Genomic DNA, 27,963 nt, shown 5'->3' with positions numbered 1-27,963 from the left:
GAGGCAGGTGGTCCAGAGGACCCAAGTTGGGAGGCGTAACTCTGGATGCCAGGCACATATGGTGCTCTCTGCAGTGGGAGCGAGCCTGGCATAGACTCTAGAGAAGCAGGGGAAGTGCCAACCCCGTGAACTGACCAATCATGTTCTAATCATTTAGAACTGCAAGTCTCTGCTGCGGGTGGCACAGAAGATGTTGGCAATTTGTTGGAGAATCATTTCTCTGCTGGAGATGCAAGTCTAGAGGAGAAAGAAAGGGCGCTTTATGCAGATGCGGCCCCTGGAGACAAGAACCTGCTCCTTCACTACCCAGACGGCAGGGAGGCTGAGAGCTTGGAGCAGACACCGGCAGGGGCCCCTTCCACTGCCAACGGCCAGGGCTCCGAATCCGAAGCTAGCCTGTCTAATACCTCAGCTGCAGAGTCAGCTCCATCTGGGGATACCGAAGGGCAAGGGGAGGAAGAGAAGGGCCCCGCAGCAGCAGGCACCCTTCCTCCAGGAGGGGAGGAGGGGCCAGAAGAAGAGAGGCCAGAGATTGGTTCCGGAGAGGAACCAGGACAGGAGGGGGCTGCCAGCGTGGGGGCAGAAGTACAAGAGGGGAGTAGTGGGGCTCCTGGGGAATTCCAGGGACTCTTAGGCGGTAGCCCCGCGGAAGAGGCAGCAGCAGGGACAACAGAGTCCACAGCCACCCAGGTTTCCCTTAGCGTAGAGGGTGAAGAGGATGATACAGCGGAGGCAAGGGACAAGGGCAACACAGGGTCTGGTCACCAATCCACAGAACTGGATGGAGTCCAGGATGCCACAGTTGCTGGAGATGAATCAGAGGCTGATATGGCTGCAGAAGTCAGGGAGGCAGAGGACCAGCCTCCGGGCCACAGCCTGCAGTCAGAAGAGGAAGCCATTGTAGGGCCCGATCACCAGGCCACTGACCTAGATGCAGTCTCTGACCACATGTCTTCTGGAGGAGAGGCAGGAGAAGCTGCAGAAGGAGCAGCTGACCAGAGCCAAGAAGTCGAGGCTAGCCCAGGGTCTGGTCACCAGCCTACAGAGCTAGTTACAGCCCTGGATGCCACATCTGCTGGAGAAGAATCAAAAGCTGAGGTGGATACAGAAGCTGGGGAGAAGGCTGAGGACCAAGGGGAACCTAGACCTAGCCAGGAGGCTGGCTCGGCTATAGAGGCCAATGAACAGTCTGGGGATACCCAGAGTTCCAAGGACAGGGAGACAGAGAACTACCTTCCTGAGGCCCAGGTATCAGGGACGCCTGAGGAGGGCCTGGCTGAGGCCTCCTCTGAGGAAGAGGGTGGTGAAGAAGGAGGAAGTGAAGAAGGAGGAAGTGAAGAAGGAGGAGCTCCGTCTAAGGAGGAGTCTGAAGAAGACAGCGGTGATGGAGCTAGCTCAGAAGAAGAGGGGAACGGCTCTGGGGAGGCTGGGGAGCCCCAGGAAGCAGCAGGAACCACAGAACATGAGGAGGAAGGCAACCCGCTTGATGTGGAAGATTTGGACGCGGGGTCTGAGGGTGGCAAGACCCAGGAAGCAGAGGCGGAGGCATCCAAAGAAAGACAGCAGGGGAGAGGGAATCCTGTAATTGCTCACCAGGGTAGGAATTCATTCCTCAAGGCAATCCCAGATGCATTCTTTACATTCTTACACATTCTTGTACATTGTGGGACAAATACGGGGTGTGTGATAACCTTTGGTTAGTTCTGGGTGTGTTAGGCAGGGCCCTGTCCCTCTGATCAGCCCAGTGAGCCCATGTAGGCAGTTCCTTAGCCATCCAATCTTTAGTGTGGATGGATCTAGCAGGAGGCTTCAGAAGGACCTGACCATTTCTGTGTTAGGACCAAGAGGGCTCCTCTTTAGGACTGGTATATGTGGGTCAGCCTTAAGGACAAGGGAACTGATGGCAGGTTTGCAATCCTGAGACTGGCTGGCGGAAGGAGGTGCAGGGAGTTGGCGGGGCAGGTTAGGAAGCACAGGGCACTCTTCTTCCATTGAGTCTGCTGGCGAAGACTTTCCACATAAAGTGTGAACATCAGGAATCAGGGTCAGGACCATGGTGTGAGAGCTGAGGCTGACTGCTCTCACATGCCCCTTTAGAGTAGGATAGCCCTCAAAGGACAGGGAAGGAGGAGGGCTGGGGCTGATGGGGGCGCCATGGTCAGGACCGGCAGACTTCATGTGGTATGTGTGGATAGAACAGAAGGTGGCTTGCAGGGCACAGGCTGGGTCCTGCTATCACCATCTCTTTTCCAGGTGGCTTTCTTACAGATTTCCTTAAGCCATTTCCCCCTTCGAGACAGGAGTTTATGTATTCCAGGCCAGGCACGACCTCATTGTGTAACAGTCAAGGCGGCCTTGAGCTCCTGATCCTCCTGCCTCAGTCTCTGGGTTACAGGCACGCACCACACGCCTGACTTCTTGTGGAACTTAGTGGACTTTTTGTACTCTTTATGTACTTACGCTTTCTGTAAGGAGCAGTAAGCTCTTCCCCTTCTCTCTTTCCTAATCTGACCTGGGAGCAGGGACTGCCTGAGACGCTGCAGATACTGGCCTCCCTCTACCCCACAAGCCTAAGCTACACCCTCCTAATCTAAGGTCCCTGAATAGGCAGCTTTGCTAGAAATGAGTGACCTCAGAGACCGGGGACCGTGAACAACATCCTTCCCGGGACTCATCAGGTATGGGTGTCTCTTGTTTGCTCAGTCATGGGCACAGCTGAGCTGGATGTGACTGCCAGCACAGACAGGTACAGTCACAGTCACACACCTGCTTCCTTCCATTTCCCATCCTTGCTATCCTGACGAGATGTTCCCGGTCCCTCAGTTGACCAATGGCTTTCTATGCCCTGGGAACAAAACGCAAGCCCCTGTGGCGGTATTTAAAAGTCAGCTCCTGGAGCGCCTAGGCCACTCCTTGCCAGGCACCCTATGCAACCCATCACAGAAAACTACTTTCGTTTCTTTACTAACTCTGGCTCAACAGCAGAAGTCAGGGAAGGGTTCCCTGCCCCCTCCCGCCTCACCCCCCAAACTGCAGACTTTCTTAGGCCCTCACAGCGGCTCTAGCCTCTTTGCTGCTCAGAATGACCACATTTTAAAGACAGTTCGTCAGCTCGTCCCCATTAGGCTGCAGGATGACTCGCTAAGGGCAGGAGCCGTGCCTGTGTAGGTGTCCCTGGAGTGCCAGCATGCCAGCTGGCACCTGACATGTGGTATGTGTTCAATACATTTGTTTTATTTTTTGAAATAAGGTCTTGCTTATTTTTAAGCTAGACCGGCTTAGACCTTGAGAGTCACTTGTCTTGGCCTCTTGGCTGCTGGCTGCTAGTATCACACATAGGTGTGTGTCACCGTCACCACACTCTAGGCTCAGCGCAGTTGGACAGAGGACTACAGTCAACAGGGTGGGGCGATAGTGTCCCACTGTCCTTGTTTGTTTTCTGTTGTGACAAAACACTGACCAAAAACAACTTGGAGAAGAGAACGCATTTGGCTTATAGGTTACAGTCCATCTCCTTGAGAGAAACTGAGGCGGGAACTGATGCCGAGATCATGGAGGAACACTGCTTACTGACTGGTTCCCACGGCTTTGCTCAGCTAGCTTTCTTATACAGCCCAGGCCCGCCTGCTTAGGAAAGACACCGCCCACAGTGGGAGGGCCCTCCTCAGTAATTAAGGCAATCAGGACAATTCTTCTAATGAGGCTCCCTGCTCAGGCGACACTAATGTGTGGCCAGCTGACATTGAAACCAGCCATCGCAGTCACTGAAATGCTCACTGCACAGCTGTGAGGACCAGAGTTTGATCTCTGCTTCCTATGTAAAAAGCCAGGGGTGGTGCTGTGCTCTTGTAATTCCAACACTGTGAGCAGAGACACACAGATCCTTGGGGTTCACAGCCCAGCTGAGCCGAGTTGATGAGTAATGACAGACTTCGTTAAAAATAAAAGACAGGTAAATAAATAAGCAAGGTGGGTAGATCTGGAAGAACGACATTAGAGATTGATCTCTGACCTCCATATAGTCCCCCACACATATGCACGCTCCTGTACACTTCCACATACATGAAGACACACACACAGATCATGGGTCTTGAAAGTTGTATTTACATTTCAAATTCATTCAACTTGGCAACTTTGCTCTCTGTGAGGCTTACAAGTCTACTGGTTTAGATTTGCTCTGACCCTACACTGTCTGCTTTTCTTTCCAGAAGAGACGGAGGATGTGAGTGAAGAGGCTCCCCTGAGGGACCGCTCCCATATTGAGAAAACCCTGATGCTGAATGAGGACAAACCAGCTGACGACTACACAGGTACCCGGGGAAGGGATGTGGGCTGGGATCCAGGGCACCAGAGCTCTGTAGTTCTGAGGCCAGAGGGGACCACAAAGAAGGGGAGAACCCTGGGCAAGGTGGGTATGTGAGGTAACTCTGTAAGGATGGGGGACAAAGAAGATAACCAAGCAGAGGGCACCAGTGTCAGAAAAGAGGGTGAATTCCAGAGCCATCATCTGTAGGGTGCGCCCCACCACCCCACCACCCTACCATCCCACCACTGTCCTTGTGGAGAAGAGAGGATGGTTTATAAGAATCCATTCTATCTGCTTTGGTTTTTAGTTTACAAACTCTTTCATATTTATGTTTTACTTTGCCCCCACAATGAACCAAGGATTCAATGTGGGCTTGTTATCTTTTCTTTTTTTTTAATTTTTTTATGTTTTCTTTATTATTTATTATGTGTACAGTGTTCTGCCTGCATGTACACCTGCAGGCCAGAAGAGGGCACCAGACCTCATTACAGATGGTTGTGAGCCACCAGGTGGTTGCTGGGGAATGAACTCAAGACCTTTGGTAGAACAGTCAGTGATCTTAACCTCCGAGCCATCTCTCCAGCCCTTGTTATCTTTTCTTAATTGATTAACTAGCCAGGCACAGCTTAATACAGCAATTTGCTCTTGGCACAGAGCCAGAGAAGGGCAGTGCAGGGACTAGAACCTTACTGGTCGGATTCTTGCTTCCCATACTGTCCTCTTGTGCTACACACACCCCACAAATTCTCAGTTGCACCCTAGGTTTCTGCTCCCCCAGAACATGGGGCATGGCTGAATCCCCCAGTAAGCATTGTGCCACAGGCCTGCTGGGCACTCTAGAGACCTTGGCAGCACCAACAGAGGCGCAGATTTGACATTCTCATCTCCCAAGGACAGAACTTTCAGTTTAGCTTTTCTGGATGCACCGTTGATGTGAGGAAGGAAGAGAGTATTAGGGTTTAAATTTAATTTTTCTTGAGACAGTGTCTCATGTAGCTCAGGTTGGCCTCAAACTCCCTCAGAGGAGCAGAGGATAACCTTGAACTCCTGACCTTCCTGCTGTCACAGGTGTGTGCCGCCACATCATTTTTTTTTCCTGTTTTTATGGGACTAGGGATTGAACTCAGGTTTCTGTGCTTGTGCATGACAGGTAAGCACTTTGCCAACTGAGCCATATACCTGCCCAAGAATAAGTCTATTACTATTATTATTATTGTGACAATGTCCCACTATGTAACCTGGTTGCTTGGAACTTGCTGTGTGGACCAAGATGCTACTGGAATCACAGAAACCCATTCACTATGTCTCTTGAATGCTAAGATTAAGAGTGTATAACATAGTGCTTGGCCAAGAATTAATTTTTGCTCTGTTTCTTAAATACCTCAGGAGGTTTTGCAGATTGGGTAAAAAATGTTTTTGTTGAGGATTTATGAGGGTGGGATGGGGACCAGTTCCTTCTTAAACACAATCATGTCATGATCTTGGACTGCGATGGCTTTCCTCACAGGCAGAGCTAGGGGCTCTCAGGGTGCGAGGTGGCCCTAGAGTGAGGAGCAGCAGGGGTGAGGGTGGAGTGGAGGGGGTGGCCTGCCTGACGCTCACTCCCTGCTCCTTTCTCCCAGCGGTGCTGCAGCGGCTGCGGAAGATCTACCATACGTCCATCAAGCCCCTGGAGCAGTCTTACAAGTACAATGAGCTGCGACAGCATGAGATCACAGGTACAACTTCACGACCCTGAACTGGGCTCTGGCCCTTTACCCACGCACACCTCTCTGGTGCCCACATAGGCTCACGAGATTCATGTGTGGTCTGTGCTAGGTCCAGGAGGAGTGGAGGACAGGAACTCGGGCCTCGGAAGTGGCCTTCCCTAGAGCAGAGAGTGCTCAGCACTCTAAGGCGGTGACAGATTTCATTGTCAAGCACTTTGTCTCAGCAGTAGGCATTTTGATTTCCAGGATGTAAGGCCTATGAGATCCCTCGTGGGCTCAAAAGCCACCAGGCTCCCTATTCACACGGGCCTCCATATGACCGTATTTCCTGCCTCTCTGGGAAGTTCCTTTGGGCCTGGGTGACGATGGTGATGATTTTTTTGTGTATGTATTTTTTTGAGACAGGGTTTCTCTGTGTAGCCCTGGCTGTCCTGGAACTGTTTCTGTAGACCAGGCTGACCTCAGACTCACAGAGATCTGCTTTCATCTGCCTCCCAAGTGCATGTGCCGCCACCCCTGGCTGCTGCTGTTGATTTCTGGGACAAAGTCTCACCGTGTAGCTCATGCTGGCCTTGAACTTGGGAAGCTCCTGTCTTAGCTTACTGAGAGTTGGCTTTACACATACGTTCTACTGCACTCAGCATAGGACCTAGATTCTTTTAAAACTTGGCTTTTGAAATAATAAAAGTAAAACATCCTTGTTTCAATTGTATTCAAATAATATAAAATAATATATACTGAAACAAAGTCAGGCATGATGGCATATAACCATAATCCTAGATTTGGGGCGGCAGAAGCAGGAGTTATAATATTGTGGACAGGTCAGGCTACACAGTGAGTTCTGGGCTACTACATGGGAAGACCTGTTTCCAAAACACCCCCCCCACACACACACATATACTCACACACATACACTCACACACATACACACACATATACACTCACACACTCACACATACACATATACACTCAATACATACACTCACACACATTCACACATACACATGCACTCACACACTCATACAGACATACACTCCCACACACACACACACACACACACACAATTTCTTTCTTGATCTTCAATCTATCTAATTCCACTCCCGGAAACACCCACTCAGTTTCCTGTTATAGTGCTCAAGAGTACAGGAAGTAATAGGATCTTCCAGACAATTATTCTGTATCTATGAGCATAGAAATGACTTTTTCTTCTTACATATATGAAATCATATTATGCCAACTGTGCATACATGTGTGTTTATACATATACATGTATGTGCACGCATGCATGACCCTCCATTATTCTTTATTGAGGAATTTTGACCCTGTCTTCTAAGAACACGCCAGGCTCTGTACAACTAGTGTCTAATTTCTGAGGGACAATAGGTGCTTACCCTGTTCTATCTTAAAAAAAAAAATAATGGGGCTAGTAGCTGTGTGTGGTGGCACACACCTTTAGTCCCAGCACTCAGGAGGCAGAGGCAGGCGGATCTCTGTGGGTTTGAGGCCAGCCTGGGCTACAGAGTTAGAGCAGGAGAGCAAGAGCTTAAAAAGTTAACCCTCCCCACACTGTGTGGGGCTGGCGAGGTGGCTCGGCAGGCAAAGGTACTTGTCTCCAAGGCTGATGCCTGAGTTCGGTTCCTGGACTCCATATGGTGGAAAGAGAGAATCAATCCCTGAAAGTTGTCCTCTGACCTCGTACACACACCACACTGTGCACACTTACACACATGCAAACATCATTATGTACACATAAGATAAATTAAAAAGTGTAGTGCTCCAAGCCTGGGCATGTTGGCTACGCCCGGAGTTCAGCACTGGGCAGGCTGAGGCAAGAGGATCGCTGAGCATTTAAAGCCAGTCTGGGCTACAGAGTGAATTCAGGCCACCCCCAGCTTTAGAGCGAGATGCTGTCTGGGAAAAACTGAAATTAAAACATTTCAAACACTAGTATAATCACTGCATGTTTTGTGCACAGATATTTGTAGGACGAGGGGCCAACAAGATGGCTCAGGGGGTAAAAGCACCCTGATAACCTACATGGAGGAAGGAGAGAACCAACTCCCACAACTTACCCTCTGAAATATTCCAGCTCCACAAATAAATGTTTAAAAAATTAACATGGAACACTAGAATTAAGTATTTTGATCATTGTTGCAAATTCACCTTGAAATACTCTAATCTGTACTCACAGAACGTACCAGACAATTTGTGTTATACCACAGTTTGCCACTTTTAAAAGTGTTACTCATTTTTTTGCTGTGCTAGGGCTACACCTCAGACTCCAGACACGCGAAGGTACCCTGTCACTGTCCTATAGCCACAGCTAATCTCACTCATATTTTAAAGCTTTTGTAATTGTTATTTTTTTCTTTTCAGTTCTGGGGATGGAACCCAGGGCCTTGAGCATCCTAGGCAAGTGCTCTACCACTGAGCCATAACCCCAACCCTTGTTTTAATTGTGAATGATATCACAAATCTCTCCCTGCGTTACTTGGCAATTTCCATATCCTAATGCCTATTGGATAGCTGTGGTATCTGAGGGCAAATATAGCCCCGCTTTACAGGAAGGAACCTGATGCCAGGTAGTGCTGGTTGCCCTGGCCAGGATTGTGATTCTCTTCCATTCCTCGGGGTACCCTGTTCAGTCACTTCTACCATTCTCACAAGCCTGCGAGTCAATGGTCCTCTTCTGCTTCTCAGAGGACATGCAGAGCCTGGAATGAGGTTACGGAATCTCCCAATGGCCTTCTTCTGTCCTCTGTCTTTGCCTTCTTCTTCTTGCCCTTCTCTGACAGCAAGAATGGCCTTCCTGGGGAAACTCCAGACTTAAAGCCTCAGTGGCCAAGAGGTTGCCAACTGCCCCAGGACTGGTTCTCAGCAAAGGCCAATTGGCTCTTTTATGGCTTCCCTTTCTGGACTTGGCTTCTCCGCCCTAATCTCTTGCCAGCTTCCTGCATGACCCCTAGCCTTCAAGCTTATTACTGGCCTCCCACATATGTTCATGATATGTCCATGATGCCCCCTGCTGTGCAGAGTTGGAACAGCAGCACCCGGAAGCCCTGTCTGAGAAGTCACTGGCTTTTTGAAAATCTCTGTTACTGGACGTACCCCTACGGACCTGCTCATCCATCTTGTTCCAGGCTGGAGGGCCTCTCATGTTTATTTGCAGGCAGGAGGGAAGGGGCCAGGCCATGGATACATCCTTACCATGCACAAGACACCATCTTCCAGGACTTTATTTACTTCGGAGAAACAAAAGCCATGCATCCAAAAGAAAGGCACAGAAGGGCAATCATGCTATATACTGTACAAAAACAATGACCTGGGATATCTAAAATATTGATTATACACATCAAGACAGTTGGGTAAATGCCAGCAATTAGCAATGCTGCTCAGTGTAGTGGCAAATAGAGTCCAGATGCTCTAGAGGCTGAGGTAGGAGAATTACTGGATTCTTCAGCCCAGGACTTTGAGATCATCCTGGGCTCAAAATAAAAAAAAAAATAGAAAAAAAAAGCCCCTAGCATTTGTTACCTACTAGAGAGGGTGTTATGACCCAGACAGAGTGGGCCATTTTTACTTCAGACTTTAGAATCAAAACATACAGAATTACAGGAAATAAATGAAAAAGAAGTTTAAAAGGAGACCTACAATTTGAGGACTATCTGCAAATTCAGGAAGGTCAAAGTCTGGAGAATGTAGGTGTGCAGTAGACATCATTCAGAGAACTGAGAGGAGCAGAATCAACAATAAGACAAATCATTTCTCTGTCCAGAGGCTCTCGCTCTCTATTTTGCCCCCATTCATATTTATTTTATGTTTGCAGTACTAGGGATTGAACCAGGGCCTCACACATACTATGCAAATGCTCTGCCACTGAGCTTCCTCCTACACCCCCATCCCTATTTCTGAAAACACTAAAGAATTCCATTTTCTCCCAGCTGAGTAGCCATGGTAGGATGTGCTTCCCAGCATGGTGTCAGGGAGGACCTTGGTCTCAGCGCCCAAGTAGTTAAGGATCCTAGTTTTCAGTGTTTGGTTTCAGACCCTAGAAGGCTTATCGTGAACTTTGGAGCAGGTTATCTGAGACTAGAATACTTGAGCTTGAGATGGGGATTTGGGAAGCCACAGTGGAGAGGAGGGGAAACTACAGAGCCTGGAGCATGGATGGAGCTCATTGTGCACGCTTCTTCATGTCCTTTCTTCTCTTGTTATTGGTCTGCAGAGCAAAATTCAGTCTTTCTCAGTGTGAAGCTCCGTCCTTTGTATGACCCATTCGTCTCTTGATTTAGGCAGGAGACCGCGCCCAGTGCGAGCACTGAGCCAGTATGTATTAATCCACTTGGCTCTTCCTTCTGGTGCAGGCAGATGTGCCAAGGATCTGGAAAAGGTCAAAATGCTCCTGGTGTCTTTTGAGCGAACGTTCTCGTAAAGCAAGAAAGTCACTGACCGCTGCACAGCTTGGTCCACAGGGAACCCCCAAGCAGCTGGATGACAGTGGGGAATGCAGAGCGCTTTGGGGAGCAGGGCTGCTCCTACAGTGAGGACTGATGCTAGTTCACTTCCGTTTCTAACTCTTGCTGTTGTAGATGGAGAGATCACCTCCAAGCCAATGGTGCTGTTCCTGGGACCGTGGAGCGTTGGCAAATCCACCATGATAAACTACCTCCTTGGGTTAGAAGAAACTCGCTATCAGCTTTATACAGGTGAGAATCTTGGCGGGGGGGGGAGGGATGTGGGCATCATCCGAGTCTGCATCACCACCCTCCTGGTATGGACCGCGACTCCATACCACCATGAGCTGGGCAAGGTCCTAGGGGTTAAACACAAAACATACATACAGAGTCCAAGTCATTCGCCAAGAGGTGAATGCCAATTTATTCAGCTTTATCCAGGGTTAATATATCCTTTTGCCCCAGTAAAGGAAACCCCTCTCAGCCAGGAGTGAGATCACAGCATTGATCTCACTGTGTGACAGGTTCTTCCCAGGTAGGGGGTACCGAACTGGGAGCTGTGACAGACAGTTAGGAGAGCATTACGCACCATGAGAGCTCCTCCGGGCAGGTGGGAAAATTACCATACCAAAAAGATAAAACAAGGCCCTAGGTTAATTTACTAGGCTAACAGAGCAGAGCACAGAATTTAGCAGGAAGCTTTAGCTGGTTAGCTGGTTAGCCAAAACAGTCCTTGATTTGCATCCCAGGGAGCAAGGGAAGGCCCAGGCCCTACAGGGGGAGTGTTTAAATGGTTAAAGCAGATGAATAATCAAAGCACTTGTAAGCCCTTAATAATATTAACCAACATGACCAGTAAGAACCAGCAGTTCTTCCGCCTCCATGGCAGCATTATTCATAAAAGTCCCAAAGCAGAAACAACTCCTGGTCACCGCTGGACAAAGGAATAACCAGGTCGCAGCCTGTGCAGCCAGTGGAGCGCTAGCTGAGAGAGGGACGCTGCCTGTGCAGCCAGTGGAGCGCTAGCTGAGAGAGGGACGCTGCCTGTGCAGCCGGTGGAGCGCTAGCTGAGAGAGGGACGCTGCCTGTGCAGCCGGTGGAGCGCTAGCTGAGAGAGGGACGCTGCATGGCCGAGGACACAGCGCAGCGGGTAAAGCGCTTGCTCTGCAAGCCTGATGATTTGAAGTTGGCTCCCTAGGATCCAAGAAAAAGCCAGGTAGAGGCCAGGCGGGGTGGCACTCGGGAGGCAGAGGCAGGTGGATCTCTGAGTTCGAGGTCAGCCTGGTCTACAAAGGCTCCAAAGCTACAGAGAAACCCTGTCTCTGAAGAAAAAAAGGGTCAACTGAGTAGCACATGTGCCTGTGATTGCAGTACCTCTATAGGGAGTTTGGAATTGGAGATAGAAGAAGCCCCAAAAGCCTGGAGGCCAGCTAACCTGGCCTGTGCAGAGTGTACAAGAGATAAGGTAGAAGAAGGTGAGAGTAGCCACAGTTGTCTGCCTTCTGACTTCCACCCTTGTGCCACGGAGGGTACATGCAACACACACACACACACACGCACACACACACACACACACACACTCCCACATACGTGTGAGCATGCACATAAGCACCCATGCACACATGCGTGCACGCACACATGAGCACACACATACACGCATGTGTGCACGCACATACACAAGCACCCATGCACACATGCGTGCACGCACACACGCATGTGCACACACCACACACGAACACAGACAGGAATGAGGCATGTTTGCTGTCAGAACACATTGGATACATCCTTGCCACAGTATGAATAAACTTTGAAAATGTGCTAAATAAAAGAAGCCAGGCACAATAGCACAGACACTGTATGATTCTACTCACATGAGGTGCCACAACAGGACAAACTCAGAGGCAGAGAAGGAATAGGGGTTGCCAAGGAAGGAGAAGGGAGTCACTACCTAATGGAAACAGAGTTTCAGTGTGGGAAGATGATAACTGTTTTGGAAAGTGAGGAAAACTAACTGGTTGCATGATAATGTGAATATATTTAATGCTATTGGACTATAGGTTTAAAGATTAAAATGTAAACGCTATGTTCTGTATATTTTGGCACAATCAGAAAGTGAGAAGGCAGGACCCTAGCACACCTGTCCTGTCCTTTCCAAGATGTCTTCCTGTGCACACCCCTTCCAGACGTCTGTTTCTCAGTGGTTGCTTTTCTACCTCTCACCATGGATGCAGGTGCTGAACCTACCACCTCCGAGTTCACCGTCCTTATGCATGGGCCCAAGCTGAAAACCATTGAGGGCATCGTCATGGCTGCTGACAGCGCCCGATCATTCTCACCCCTCGAAAAGTTTGGCCAGAATTTTCTGGAGAAGTTGATTGGCATTGAGGTTCCCCACAAACTTCTAGAACGAGTCACTTTTGTAGATACACCAGGCATCATTGAGAACCGCAAACAGCAGGAAAGAGGTAATTTATGGGCCTGGAGATGTGCTCAGAATGAGAGTACTTGTCCTGAAAGCACGGGGACCTGAATACATACCCTTATCACTCATGTAAAAAGCGAGGCATGAAACCTGGCTGTGGTGGCACACACCTTTAATCCCAGCACTTGGGAGGCAGATGCAGGTGGATCTCTGTGAGTTCCAGCCCAGCCTGGTCTACAGAGTGAGTTCCAGGCCAGTCAGAGCTGTTACACAGCGAAATCCTGACTCAGAAAAACCAGGGTGGGCATAGTTGGATCCCTGAATCCTGGAGCTCTGTGGCCAAGCCAGCCTAGCCAAAATGAGAGGCCTTGTCTTAAAGAAATAGGACAGAAGGTAGTAAAGGAAGACACCTGCTATCCTCCTCTCAATGTATACACACTTGTGGGCACACTCACCTTCACACACACACATACACACACACACACACACACACATTTCTGGATAGCAAGAGCTCTGTCTTAGGACACTGAGCAGCAGAGGGTGGTAGGCCAGCAGAGGAACAGGGTGGTTAATGTTCGAGATGAAGAGATGCTCTTTCCCTCCACCCCTTCTCACTGCTGCTGTGGTAACCACTTGGGAACGCAAGTGTCGTGTTCTTTGCCTCCTAAAGGGCTGCCTGAGTTTGGAGATGGTCAGTAGCTTCCTAGGGGGAGTACTTGTCTTCCCTGTAAGGTCTTGGAGATGTCCAAGCTGGGGACTAGCTGTCTTTGGGTGCCCAATCTACCCTGAATAGTGAAAGGCCTAGACTAATTGAATCCCGGTGATTTATACTTGAATTCAGCTAGCCTGGGTCTTGGGCATGGGCTTATTCTGTTGAATATGATCTACATCTCTTCTTACTCCCAACGCCTGCTTTGTTGGGCCTGCTTTAGTCTAAACCTTTACTATCTAAACCCAGCCCTTGCCTTCCTTGGATGCAGGGCATTGCTATTGTAGGCCTGGTAAGCATCGGGCTGTATCATAGGGCATTGGCTACTGCCATGGCACAGGGCTGTCTACATTGATGTTTCCTAACCAGGGCAGTCATAGAATTAGGTGATCAAATGACAAATCTCAGTTTATGGTTATGACGCATTTGGGTTATAACTGTGGAGGTGGAGTTTTTTGTAGGGACTTCTGACACCCCAATAAATGCTCAGAGACTTATCATTAATTATAAATGCTCAGCTGACAGCTTAGGTTTGTTACTAACTCTTATAACTTAAATTAACCCATATTTCTTATCTATGCTCTACCGTGTGGCAGTATCTTTTTCAGCAGGGCATATTCATCTGGCTTCTTCCACATCTGTCTGGTGACTTTGCTCCCTTCTTCCCTGCACTCTCTTTTTGTCTGCAAGTACCACCTACCCTTTCCTTGCCTAGCTATTGGGCAGTTAGCTTTCCATTAACCAGTGAGAGGAATTCGTATTCACAGGGTAAAAAAAGGTTGTTCCACAGCATAACTGAACCCTGATTTATTAGTAATAATATAATTTAGTTATGATAATCATATTAGGCCCCTACTATAAATCAGATAGCTTTATGTATTGGCACCAACTCCCGTGGTGTAATGGTTAATGCCCTGGACTTGGAATCCAGCGATCTGAGTTTGTATCTCAGTGGAACCTGTTCCTTGAGGAAGAGACCTGGTCAGTTGTTCTCATCAACTCGGACCATGAAGCCCAACAGAAATGGGCTGCCCATTCAGCGCTGCTGGGGCATGTTTTGCTTCACTTCAGCTTTATATTTTATTTTATTGGTAAAAAAAAAAAACAGTGTTTTTGAAACTGTTTGTATTAGTTACAGTTCTCTGGAGGAACAGAACTTACAGAATGAATCTAACAATCTATCTATCTATCTATCTATCTATCTATCTATCTATCTATCTATCTATCCATCTATCTATCTATCACTGGTCTCTGGAAATCCAGGAGATTGCCAGTGCTTGACCCTGCTCAGTCCACACGATGGTCTGGTACTGAAGGGAGGTGCAAGGGGCTTTGTGTGTGTCCCACTCAGGCTGACTTCTCATTCCTGTCCCCCAAGGCTACCCCTTCAACGATGTGTGTCAGTGGTTCATCGACAGGGCCGACCTCATCTTTGTTGTCTTTGATCCCACCAAGCTGGACGTGGGCCTGGAGCTGGAGACGCTCTTCCGCCAGCTGAAGGGACGGGAGTCCCAGATAAGGATCATTCTGAACAAGGCCGACAACCTGGCCACGCAAATGCTCATGCGGGTGTACGGAGCTCTCTTCTGGAGCCTGGCCCCTCTCATCAATGTCACAGAGCCTCCACGGGTTTATGTCAGCTCCTTCTGGCCACAGGACTATAAGCCCGACACCCACCGGGAGCTGTTCCTCAAAGAGGAGATCTCGCTGCTGGAAGACCTGAACCAGGTGATCGAGAACAGGTTAGAGAACAAGATCGCGTTTATTCGCCAGCACGCCATCCGTGTCCGCATCCACGCCCTTCTAGTTGACCGTTACCTACAGACTTACAAGGACAAAATGACCTTCTTCAGTGATGGGGAACTGGTTTTTAAGGACATTGTGGAAGATCCTGATAAATTCTACATTTTCAAGACCATCCTGGCAAAGACCAACGTCAGCAAGTTTGACCTTCCCAACCGTGAGGCCTACAAGGACTTCTTTGGCATCAACCCCATTTCCAATTTCAAACTCCTCTCCCAGCAGTGCTCTTACATGGGGGGCTGCTTCCTGGAGAAGATTGAACGGGCCATCACCCAGGAGCTCCCGGGCCTTCTGGGGAGCCTGGGGCTTGGGAAGAACCCAGGCGCTCCTAACTGTGACAAAACAGGTTGCGGCGAGGCCCCAAAGAATCGCTATAAGAAGCACTAGGTCGTGCGTAGCCATTCTCGGGGGCCCCATGGGTGAATGAGCTTGTGTCCTAACTGTCTGAGAAGTCCCGGTTTTTAGCCCTTTGAGCCATACTGGTGACAATCAGTCTGAATTGGAGATTTGGGAGTTCATTGAGGCCGGTGAATCGGGGAAGGAACAAGGGAGGAGAGTGGAAACTGTGAATTATAGTGTGCTTGTCTTATTGCTTCAGTTAGAAGGCCTGGCACAGGGCAGTCAGGCTTCCCCTGTTTTTCCTGGGTCATGTCTTGGAGGGACAGAGAGCAGCTAACTTCTAATGAATACTAAGGTAATGAGGGTCAAATAAGCTAAACTCAGTTGAAATTTCCCAAGTAATAGAGGGTTCTCAGGTCAGTGTCAACTCCTTTCACACAAATCTTCTGTCCGTTCCCCATCTCTCCTTGGCTCCCTCCTAAGTTTGGGTGGATTTTCAGCAGTGGACAGTCTCTTGAGTCTGATCTTCATGAACTCGGAACCCAGCCTTGGAATCTCCTTCCTGTCTTCCCAATGGGTAGGGCATCCAGGAGACTCAAAGTTTTCAGCTTAGTGTTGGCCGGCCACTCCAGGTACCATTTCACTGATGTCTCAGTTGGAGAGCTCAGCTCGGTTGGCCCCAGAAGGAGGGTGACAGGGTGATGAACTCAAGAACTCTTCCTCCTGGAAGTGACTTACAGGAATGTGCTGGAAGGGCTCAAGGCTTAGTTGGTTTGCAGTGTGTCTTTGTCTGTTGCATGTCTTGGAAAACTCAGATCACAAAGGTGTTGATTTCAGAAAGGACATGGGGACCTTGCTCCTGGTCCTTGGAGGTTTCTCTGGACAGTCCCCTCTCTCAAGTGTCAGGGGAAACTGTTTCTACAACTTCTTTGTGGGAGCACTTGACAGAGGACATGTCTCCTCTGGTTCCCAGAAGTGTGGCTTTTCCTTCCCCTTCTCCATTCCCTGATGCACCAATACTTCCCTCTGAGAGAAATTCCCTAGACTCAGAACCAGCCGCAGTCCCGTGGCGTGGGTGGCAGACAAGGCCTGAGGTTCAGGTCCAACCTGAACTTCTGCAGATGTCCACGGAATGCAGTCAGGACCGTCACACACCAGTGAGTGTGCATTTGTGTGTCCACTGTAAGCTAGGACAATAGCAGACTCGAGGGCACAGAGAAAGGACTCCCGAGAGTCTTGCATGGCAGACATTCGCTGCCACCTTGGAGCGCATGGGGACATGAAGCCTTGGGGGGATGAAGGGCTTTTGGACGGAGCAGCTCAGGGAAGGTCAGACTATCTTGAGGGCTTTCTTTGAGCATAGCTGGCTGCGTTTTTTTGGGAGCAAGCTGTCTTTGCTTTTGCCTTGACTTCGAGGCATGGGTTGGGATCCACCAGTAACAGTGAGTCATCTGGAGCAGAAGGAAAGTGGGAAGGAAGGTTGAGCCAGAGCTGTTCCTTCTGAGGATCAGGTAGGGAGTAGAAGCAGATGGGTACGCGGTAGGGCTACCTAGAGAACTTCAGTTTAGGAATTCACGTCTTTGAACACTTAGTCTGGTGCCAACTGGGAGGGAGGGGAGCTGCTGCCTTGGCTGTGTGTAGGGCCCAGGATCTCCCACAAGCCACAGGCTCCAAAGCTGCCAGGACACTGTTTCCAAGGAGTGAGTTCCTTCCACAGGGTCATGCATGGAACCTGGTGACTCGGGCAGATGAGCTGCAGTCTACCTTTTCCCATTAAAATACACATCCAACCGCAGAGCTCCTCTCATCTCTTCAGTACTTATTCTCTGGAGAGACTGTCCCGCCCACCTTTCTCCTTCATGCGCCTCATGCCTGAGGGCTTTGTGTAGCAACTCTGTTTTTTCTCAGTGCAGCCAGGGGAGCTGTCCTAGCTGTCAGTGCCTGCATGCTTGGTGAGAAGCAGGTGAGACAGGCAAAACAAATTCATCCAGTATTTGTGTTGGGGGAGGGGCACTTTATCGGGGTCACTGTCCTTTTGGGTTTTCCTTCATCTTTTTCTTCTTTGTCTCCATTCTGCTCCTCTCCTCACTGCCCGCGCCCACCCAATTCACGTCCCTCTCCTGCCCACGGGCTGCTGATGAGCCAGCACAGGGCTCAGCACCCATCTTTGCCCAGCTCTGCAGAGATGGATTTTGAGTAGGATTCTGACTCCAGGAGGAGGGAGAAACACGAGAACCAGAGATTCCTGAGTGGAATATCCGTGTAGGTGCTGGAACACTGGCTGACCTTTCCCGTCTTCTTTCCATCCTGGCTTCATCAGGGAGGGCGTCTCAATAAAGTTCCAATCTCTCTTCAACACCTCGTCCCTCTTGATTGTCTCCAGTCAGGTGAATCTCTTAGCTTCCTTTTACCCAGCAGAGTGTACTCATTTTCAAGTTTCTCGGGAACGCCTGCCCCTGTTGTGCATGGGTGCTGGCACCTCTTTTGGTGGTCTCTCCAGCACCGAGCCTCCTGGTGCGGAAGACAACTCATTCACAGCTGGCAGCGAAGACGGCAAGGCCCGCTGCTGTCTGGCGGGAAACACAAAGAGCTTTGGCCCCTGCAGCACCTCAGTTCATTATTTCTGACACCCAGAGGAGTGTCCCGTTTGAAAAGGGGTCACTGGAAGTTTCCCTCCCCAGGTCCTTCACAGAGCAGTTCAGATGGTGATAGCAGCAGGTGCATTTCCTCTACCTGACAGCTACCTCATGGTCTCTATGGCTGTGCTGGAGTACAGCCTATCAGAATATCTAGCTGTCCCAGAAATTGACCATCCCTCTACATGTGTGGACATGTGTATTTTGAACATGTCCCAACTTCCTGAGCCAGTAATCATCCCACATTTCATTGTTTTTGGTGTCCTGATCAGAGTAGAGGTCCTTTAATTTGGAAGCGTTCTGCTCTGGGATCCTCCCAAGAGGTTTCATGCCATGGTGTAAGAGCGTTAGAAAGGGAAAGATGGGGGCCCCGGGAAAGAGGGGGAAGGTTGGAAAGAATCCAAAAGGGAGATCAGGGCCACAAACCTAGGTCACACCCATAGTTATGCCAGGAAGGGTGCCAGCCAGTGGCCAAGGCCAATGTTTCTGGGTTTTTTGGCTTAGGAGGGGCTAATCCTCGGGCTAGACAAGTGGATCACGTTCTCAGTCCTCATCTGATCTTGGACATCTTTGAACAAGCGAGCACACTGAGCTGCTCACCTGCTGCAGCCTGAGCACCCTGACCCCTGACCTGCTCACCCGCTGCAGCCCGAGCACCTTGACCTTCTCACCCGCCACAGCCCAAGCACCCTGAACTGCTCACTTGCTGCAGCCCGAGCACCCTGACCTGCTCACTTGCTGCAGACCGAGCACCCTGACCTGCTCACCCGCTACAGCCCAAGCACCCTGACCTGCTCACCCGCTACAGCCCAAGCATTCTGACCTGCTCACCCGCTGCAGCCCAAGCACCCTGACCTGTTTACTTGCTGCAGCCCGAGCACCCTGACCTGCTCACTTGCTGCAGCCCAAGCATTCTGACCTGCTCACCCGCTGCAGCCCAAGCACCCTGACCTGTTTACTCGCTGCAGCCCGAGCACCCTGACCTGATCACCCGCTACAGCCCAAGCATTCTGACCTGCTCACCCGCTGCAGCCCAAGCACCCTGACCTGTTTACTCGCTGCAGCCCGAGCACCCTGACCTGCTCACTTGCTGCAGCCCGAGCACCCTGACCCCTGAGCTGCTCACCCGCTGCAGCCTGGATCCTCTCTTGCCTAGGCCAGAAATATAGAGCTTTGCCCTGGAAAAGGGAGGGAAAGCAGCAAAGTCTTTTTCAAAGAGAAACACACGTTCTGCCTCAAAGTTTGCTGTTCCACAGCTCAGTATTGCCATTATGGGAGTTGAGAAAGAAACAGAAAGCTGAGAAGGCAGAACCGAAGGCCATTCAAAACACAGCCAGGAAACGTGAGGGGTGGAAATGGAAAGAGTATTTGTAAGGGCACATGGAGATGTTTTCTAACGTGTGCTTACATATATCAGGGACATGAAAACATTCAAAACATTCACGTGAAATCTGAGGGAGTGGAGGACGGGTGGAGATGTGTGCTTTTGTGGCCAAAAGACGCCCAAGTATCCAAGACAGTGTTGGGTACGCTTCACTTTTATGTTACTGGAATGAATAAAGAGATGCAGGAGGAGAAGGTGACTCGTGTGTGTGTGTGTGTGTGTGTGTGTGCACGTGTGTGCGTGCATGAACCTGGATGATTCAGCCAGGATAGAGACCCAGGAAGAGGCATTCAAGAAACACCACCCTGTCAGCCCCTGGCTTTGCAGGAGTGTTTTAGAAACCTCACAGGTACTGACAGTACTTGATGCCGATTCCCCCTCGGTGACATGAAGCTTGGGCTTTTCCTAATACAAAGAAATTGTTCTCTAGAAGATCATAAAGGCAATAAGGAGGAGGCAATGGAAAAATAAATTGCCTAGTGACTGGAACTGTATACAGGAAAGGTGTGTCCAGCAGGTTGTGCCCACCTCCTGTCCTAAGGATAAACTCTCAAGCATAAAGGAACTTTTCCCACACCTGCTTGCACTCTGGGATGTGGGTTGTCTGCCTACAATGTGTAGAGGATCCAAAGTGAGGACTGACCACTAGGAAAAGGACGTTTCTAGAGTATTTCCTTTGTGCCAGGAACTGGGCTTCAGCCCTATGGGCAAAGCACCCTTGCGTCTAACGAAGACAGGCTAATCACACTATCTGTGCTGGTGCTACGCCGCGTCTTTATGTGCACTGTTTAATTTAATCCTCATAACCCTGTAGTGAGGTCGCTGCTAGCAGAGTTCAGAACACGGAGAGTTCAGAACGCTACAGAGTCCCAGTGCCTGGAATTGACCCTGGGCTTGCCACAACGTGGCCTTGGGCAAATGACTATTGTATTTCAGTTCCCTTACTCATAAAATGGAGACACCGACAACTCCTCCCTTACGGGGCTGTGGTAGGGAGTGAACGTCTCAGTACATGCAATGTGCTAGTCTTGACATACCACACAACTCACAGACAGTGATCATAAACTTCAGTCACTGTTGCCATCATCAGTCATTCTACTAATGAGACTGACAGTCAGAGCAGCCAGGGTGAAGGCATGGGGACATGGGAGAGCTGGAATGCCACCTAGAACCCAGATCCCTGCATGGCACAGGCTAGGTTATTTGCTCAGGACCACGTTATGTAATACTGACTTTCTGTCCCTAAGCCTTCTTCACAACTTGAGAAGATTTGCTTGAGTCTTTGAGGGCTCATTCAGTACTTTGAATCTTTTTATTTTTAAATTTATTTATTTATTTGGTGTGTGTGTATGTGTGTAAGCATGTGTGTGTATATACATGTTCATGCGTGCATGTGGTGGTCAGAGGAAAAGTTTTGAGTCTGTTCTCTTCTTCTACCATCTGGGTCCCAAGGATTGACTCAGGCTATCAGATCAGCACACACGTATCTCTCCCAGCTGAACCAGCTTGCCATACCAACTATAATCTTTACTTCTTCTTTTAAATTATTACTGAAAACAGATTTTTATACAATGTACTGATTACAGTTCCCCTCCCCCAACTCTTCCCGGATCATTCCCACCCTCCTAAATACATACCCTTTATCCCTCTATCTCATTAGAAACAGACAAGTGCCTAAAAGATAATAAGGTAAAATAAAAACAAATAAACCAGAATAGGAGAGAACAAGCAAACAGAAAACAAGAAACATATATTAGAAAAAGAGCTGGGTGTGGTAGCCCATGCCTTTAGCCACAGCACTTGGCAGACAGACAGGCAGTCAGATCTCTGTGAGTTTAAGGCCAGGATGGCCAGAGCGATTTGAGTTCTATGACAGCCAGAGCTGTTACACAGAGAAACCTTGTCTCAAAAACAGAAACAATTCAAAACAAGACATACACGCACACACACATGCACACACACACACACACAGAGAGAGAAAGAAAAAGATCTTTTTGAGACAGAATCTCACTATGTAGTTCAGGCTGACCTTGAACTTGTTATGTAGCCTAGTCTGTCCTCAAACTCCAGATCCTCCTGCCTCAGCTTCCCAAGTGGTGGGGTTATAGGTGTGTGCCACCAGGTTCAACTCTATTATTGCCTTATCAACACTGGTTTGTGCTGACCTGGATCCTAAACCCATGGAATATTTCTCAAATATTTCTCAAATACTAATAAAGGTGATTTTGAGCTGGGTGTGGTGACTTGTGCCCGTAAGCCCAGCACCCAGGAAATTACAGTTCGAGACTCTAAAAAACAAACATCCCATAAGCAAAAACAAAACAAAAGATGGTTTGTGAAGAGTATGAAAATACATTTCCACTTATTTTAGTACTAGCGATTTTCTCAGCATTATTTCAAATGATTTGGAAGTTTTTCAGATTTATAAGGTATAATTTCTGTCCTGGGGAAGTGGCTACCTAATGGGGGATCCGAGGAACAGGAGGGGCAATGATTAGGGAGGTCTCCACGAATAAGACATTTTCCAAATCGCGTTATCAGAACACAAAGTCTGACCCAAGATTTTCTTATCAGTTTGTTTCAAGATGAGGCCTTGCTATGTTATCAGGCTGGTCTGGGATGCCTGGATTAAAGTAGTTTTCCTGTCTCAGTCTTCAAATATTTTTCCTTCTTCTCATTTGTGAAGAACCAATGAATTGAAACTGTTAAATGTTTGAACAGTAGTGTAATCAGGATTCTTCTGAGACGGCAGAACACCAGAAAGGGTGAACAAGCTTGAAGAGGGAGTAATTGTAGCTACTCTTTGAAGGCTGGACAGGATTGGTAGGTCAGCAATGGGGAAGAGGGGATGTGGGATTACACTCACAGGTGAATCCTTGTGTGGCAAAGATGACAGGAATCAAGGACAGAATCAAGGTGAGGAGTCTAGGCTACCTCAGTTGCTGAGCGGAGAACAGCATGCAGAACCGGAAGCCCAGCCAGCAGCTGCACTGCCTGTCCGTGGATGTGCTGGGCTCTATCTTCCCACTCCTCAGAGCTGGGAACATGGAGGAGAAACTCCGTCCATCAGCCTGGCCCCGTGTGGCAGCCCCAATAGACCTCTAACCCACATAGTCCATGTCTCTTTTCTGATTTCTTGTGACATTTTGGGAAACCCGTCTGGGGAAGTCAGTTAACAGGTGGCAGTGTGCGAGGAAAGGATATGATGTGCTCCTGTAGCCTGTGAGGACACGGGACTATTGTTGGTCCTCGACCTCCCCAGGGCAGGGGACGCTCGGGTGGCAGCTGGGATCCTCGCTGTAGCCACGTCAGGTTCCTCTTCCTAAGACTGCCGGGAAATGCTGGCTGTACCTGGCTTTGGCTTTCTTCCTCAGGTCGCCTCCTGAGCTTTGTGAAGAAAGGGGGCCAGTTCTGAACCAGGGTTCTGACGATGGGAGAAGTGGGGCTCCCGACTGACCTTGGCCAGTCTCTCAAGGGTACGCTTCTTTCACACAAATAGGTCTCCCTGAGGTGGGGGTCACCACTTACACTGAAGCCACTCGGGCCGGGGCCTACAGGCATAAATCACTGAACTGGGTAGCAAGGGCGCCTTGCCAGTACAGCCGGCTTCGCAAGGCGGCAAAGCTTGCTGCGCATGCGCACGACCGCAGTACTCCCGCTTGCCCCCTTGCGGTCAACTCCGGACGCTTCCTGTACTGACACAGGCGCATGCGCAGACGGGGAAGCGGGTAGCGGCTCTTCCTGGAGGCTGCGCCCAGTCTCGGGTGGGCGGTGACTGAGAGCAAGATGACTTGGAGCTTGCCGGTCTCTTCAACTCCTGGTGTCCGAGCTTGTTTTCGTGTCCGAGATCTAGCGGGGCGCGAGGTAGTTGCACGCCATCACCTCAGCGCCAGCCGCCCTGCCCCTCAAGGACCTACCCCTGAGACTGAAGGGGCGACACGCCTGGTTCTTTCAGGTGGACACCGAGGAGCCCGTAGGCGGTCAAGTTACCCAAGGACAAGACAGAAGCGTCCAGAAGGCTGGTGTCGCTGAGATACGAGGCCTTGCCGAGAGATAACAGATAACTTGCAGAGTAACCTGTTGTGGAAAGAACGTCACAGACAATTTGGTGCTTGCTGTTTTTTAGAGAGATATTTTCTCCAGGGCCAGCCCCCAGGTTAAACAGGAAGTGAGAGTTTTAGGAGATGATCCCAGGATTTTCCCCCACTTCAAGATGAGGGGACACTACCCTGGGTGGGACCAATGAAAACGGCAGCTATAGGATACCAGGGCTGATACTGTGGTTGGAATGAATTATTTAGGCTATCCTTCCCCCACATCACCAGTTTTAGGAGCTGAAAGAACTTAGGAGATTCTGTAGCAGTGCTGACTGTGGTAGCCCAAGAACTTTAGTCGCAGCAGGAAAGAACGAGAAGGCATAATCAGGCAGGTCTCTGAGTTTGAGGCCAGCGTAGTCGGCATCGTGAATTCCAAAACAGCTGGACTACATAGAGAGCCTGTTTCAAAATCAGTAAGTAGATAAACAAGAAACAAAACGAAAATACCATAGCCTCGGAATAGGCAGAAAGCACTTGATTAACATGTGTGAGACCCAGGATTCTATTCCTAACACCCTCCTCTACAAACCTCCAATCAGAAAATAAGATTAGTAAATTCTGCTTGGAACAAGTCCAGTGACAGAGATCTGAATTCAGAGTCTTTCAGTAGGGTTCAGTGGAAGGTCATTCGCTTGACAAGGCAGGGGTTTCCCCAGCATTTCCCAGCAGAGACAAGCATAGCTTGTCTGTGGAGAGCAGACACTGCTTCAAAACCCTCTTTGGCTTTCTCGGTTATGTTAAAAGCCAAGGTAGGGCCTTTGTGGTCAGAAAGGAATGAGTACACGTTAAAGTCCTGGGTTTCTTGATTGTTGCTTTGGAGTGGGGGTTATTTGGCATCTGACAAGGCTTCTCTGTGTATCCCTGGCTGTCCTGGAACTGACTCTGTAGACCAGGCTGGCCTTGAACTCAGAGATCTGCCTGCCTCTGCCTCCTGAGTGCTGGGATCAAGTTGTGCATTACCACTGCCTGCCTGGCATCTGGTCCTTCCAGCCTGAGAAGAGGAACATCCTTGGGAGGGAGTTAAGGGAAGATGCACTGCAGTAAAAGGAGGAACCTGCCCATCCTTCCCCCTCTTCATTAGCGAGCTTTATTCCTCTGTACATGTTTCTTTCCTGGGCTTAAAAGAGTAGAATACCCAGTAGGGGCAGGGAATTGTAGTATATGGAGCTGTGTGGTTCAACTCATTTTATAGTCCAGGAAGCTGAAGCCTGGAAAAAGAAACTATCCCAGGGTCATAGAGCAAGCTAGGGGCTACGCCTTATTAGGTCCAGCAGGAAACAGATGGCAGGCTGGGAATAGAGCTCATTTGGTAGAATGTTCATCTAGCATTCAAGACTCCTTAGGTTTGGTTCAGAGCACTGCATACAGCAGAGGGCCTGTAATCCCCGAACTCTGGAGGTCGAGAGGCAGAAGTTTAAAGTCTTTTTAAACTATCGATGAATTCAAGGCCAGCCTAAGATACATGGCTACATGAGATCCTGTGTGTGTGTGTGTGTTTGTGTGTGTGTGTGTGTGTGTGTGTGTGTGTGTTGGGGGGTTGGAGTTACGTTTGCCTTGGGTAATCTGAGGAAAGGTATAGGGAAACAACTATAATCGGCAATGTTTTGGGATTCATAACAACAGGATCCAAATCATCTGTACTTCCAGAGAGAGACTGTGCAGAATTTCATCTTTGCAGAGCTGGGACTTTTAAGTCAAGGGATGTATGTGGAAAGGAATTGGGTGAATCAAAACAGCTCTCACTCCCTCCCTCCACCTTGTCTGTCAAGGTTGCCCATGAACAGACAGAATCAGCAGTCGAGTAAGGGAGTCAGTGTAGTTCAAACGGAACATTTCTAGCGTACAGAGCAGGGTGGAAAAGAATGAGACACATACCCCGAGGGGCAGTCAAAGACACCTAGCATAACTCTTGGTCTAATAAAAAGATTACATTTCTGTAGCATTTAATGTCAAGCATGTCCATTGTATTTTCCCATAAACTGGGTTTTCTCTGTGTGACTGATTAAAAAAAAAAAACAAAACAAAACTGACCAGTGAAATAACCCAAGGGCAATAGTGACCAATGAAGCTGATGTCTGTCTTTCTAAAATTTTGCATTCCCAGGAGAGGTTCGCTGTGAATGTGGAACAAAGAGTGAGCAAGAAGCGAATGGATCGCTTAATGGGCAGCATCCCTGGAGAGCTTTTGCTGTGGTATTGGTCTGGGGCAGCTACAAGAACAGGACACCAGCGCGAGGTCCCATGTGGATGGTGTCTCCCCTGTTGGTCTTACTAGGTCACCTTCTTTAGCTTAAAAGAACAATGTAGAAATTTAAAAAAGTGTCTTGGATTTGTGTTTGGTTTTCTTAGTGTAAGAGAGCTTTTGGAATTAAAAGTGTCTATGCCTGGAGCCATCTTTACCCACCTCCTGATTCCTGAGATCCCCCGCGATCTGGGCAAGAGCCCAGGGTGCTGCCTCTCCCTCTGCTCGACTCCTACTCATCGTCCCACCCACAAGCTCGCTGCCGGTGCTGCTGGTGGAACACGGAGTTCTGCAGGAATAAGCAACAACCAGCTTGGTGGGGAGTTTTACCAGCACCCCTAAAATGGTGTGCTGCGGAGCCAAAAGCTCAGCAGTCAGCGGGCCTGTCTCCCAGGCTTCCTCTTCAGAATCTTTATTGACCTCTTCTCTCCCAGAGGGTTCAGGAGCCTTTCTTTAGTTGTCCTAATCTCAGGTCCTCGTAAAGGAAGTGACCGCACTTGTGCACTGCATGCCTGACACTGTGCTAGATGCTTTGTACCTGTGATTTATGTAATTCCACAGCAGTCCACCATACAGCAAGCAGGGACTTCACCTAGAGATCTTTAAAAATTGTTTAAGAAATGTATTTACATGCGTGCCTGTTTGTACATATATATGTGAGTGTATGTCTATATGTGTGCATGGATGCCTAGGAAGACCAGAAGAGGGTGTGGGAGCCTTCAGATCTGGAATTACAAGAGTTATGAGCTGCCCGACAAGAGCTGTAATTAGCTTCACTGCTAAGCTGTCTAGATTGCCAGCCCTGCCTATGGAGCATTTTTTTAAAATTTAAATTTCAGACTTCTTTAAATGTATTTTTTTTATGATTTTGAGAATTTCATTCATGAGTACATTGTTCTTACATCATTTTTATCACTCCCCTTTCCTCCCTTTAACTTCTCCTGTTCTCTGCTCCCCTGTTTCTTCTAGGAGGCCTGGTCACCACTTGCCCCTCCTCTTCCGGTTCCTCACCTCTTCTCCTCCTACTCTCCCTCATCCCCTCCTTCTCTCTTTCTACACACACTCAGACACACCCTAATGAGTCCATTATAGAAACATTTGCAAACCACAGACATTAAGGGTAGAGCCAGCATTGATCTCATTCTAATTCAAGGCTTGTTCTGACATACTTCTCACTCAGAAGAAACCCTGTTGCTAGAGTATTTGGGTTTATGTTGTATGTTTGCTCTTCAGAACCTTTTCTGCATGCCCTTTCCTGTGTTCACAAGGCTTGGGCATAGCACATGTACTGTCTTCACGTGTTTGTGGATTTGCCTAGCATCTGTTTCCATCGTGGCCTGTATTTCTGTTTATCCTATTCTGCTCCTTTGTCGGTGGTGTCTTCTCCATCTGCAGGCCATTTCACCTACTCACAATGCCAACATCCAACCCATCCTTCAAAACCCAGCACAAATGACACCTTCCAAAAGATGCGCCTCCGATTTCATTTTCCTCGAGATTCGGAGCACAGCTTCGTAGACCTTCCCTACAGTTACTACATTTTCCTTCTGTTCTAGCAATTTGAATTTTCTATTTTCTTTGTTGGGCTGAGGTAGGGAAGACACTGCATTAGTGTATGGATCTCTCCCGTTCCTGAGGCACCAGAGACCTAATGCTTTGGACTTTTATGGCGGAGACAATTCGCAAAGTGATTTTTCCCTCAATGTGGCAGCTTTGCTTAGACCGAAATTCAACTGTAAAATAAATATCTTGGTAGAGAAGATGGAGGAGGGAAGGAGGGTGTGTGCTAATGCTTCAGAGCCATTATTTCTGCTTTTTTCGAAAGCTTTAAATTTGGAGAAATGAAGAGACACGAGTGAGAAC

At 48.9% G+C, this 27,963-nt stretch overlaps 1 protein-coding gene and 1 long non-coding RNA gene across 3 annotated transcripts in view; both read left to right on the top strand.

The window, feature by feature from the left end:
• The window catches only part of Srl (sarcalumenin), a 40,787-nt gene extending 22,689 nt beyond the window's left edge, over nucleotides 1-18,098 (top strand). Inside the window, exons 2-7 of one of the 2 annotated variants that reach the window (XM_048433067.3) lie at nucleotides 158-1,597; nucleotides 4,209-4,310; nucleotides 5,929-6,024; nucleotides 10,605-10,721; nucleotides 12,701-12,934; nucleotides 14,979-18,098. In XM_048433067.3, the coding sequence (XP_048289024.1) occupies nucleotides 158-1,597; nucleotides 4,209-4,310; nucleotides 5,929-6,024; nucleotides 10,605-10,721; nucleotides 12,701-12,934; nucleotides 14,979-15,790 (2,801 nt within the window). In that variant the 3' untranslated portion in view covers nucleotides 15,791-18,098. The remainder of the gene's footprint in view (nucleotides 1-157; nucleotides 1,598-4,208; nucleotides 4,311-5,928; nucleotides 6,025-10,604; nucleotides 10,722-12,700; nucleotides 12,935-14,978) is intronic. The other variant, XM_048433068.3, reaches the window with a different exon arrangement.
• Nucleotides 18,099-23,538: 5,440 nt separating this feature from the next.
• Nucleotides 23,539-26,247, top strand: LOC146892825 (uncharacterized). Its single transcript, XR_015003388.2, has 2 exons — nucleotides 23,539-24,272; nucleotides 25,963-26,247. It is a non-coding gene; the product is annotated as an uncharacterized LOC146892825 (long non-coding RNA).
• Nucleotides 26,248-27,963: the final 1,716 nt, after the last annotated feature.

This window comes from Myodes glareolus, chromosome 9, assembly GCF_982192425.1.
Source record: "Myodes glareolus chromosome 9, mMyoGla1.1, whole genome shotgun sequence".
Taxonomy (NCBI): domain Eukaryota; kingdom Metazoa; phylum Chordata; class Mammalia; order Rodentia; family Cricetidae; genus Myodes; species Myodes glareolus.
The sequence above is the reverse complement of the archived record's forward strand: the minus strand, read 5'-3'. Positions and strand labels throughout refer to the sequence as shown.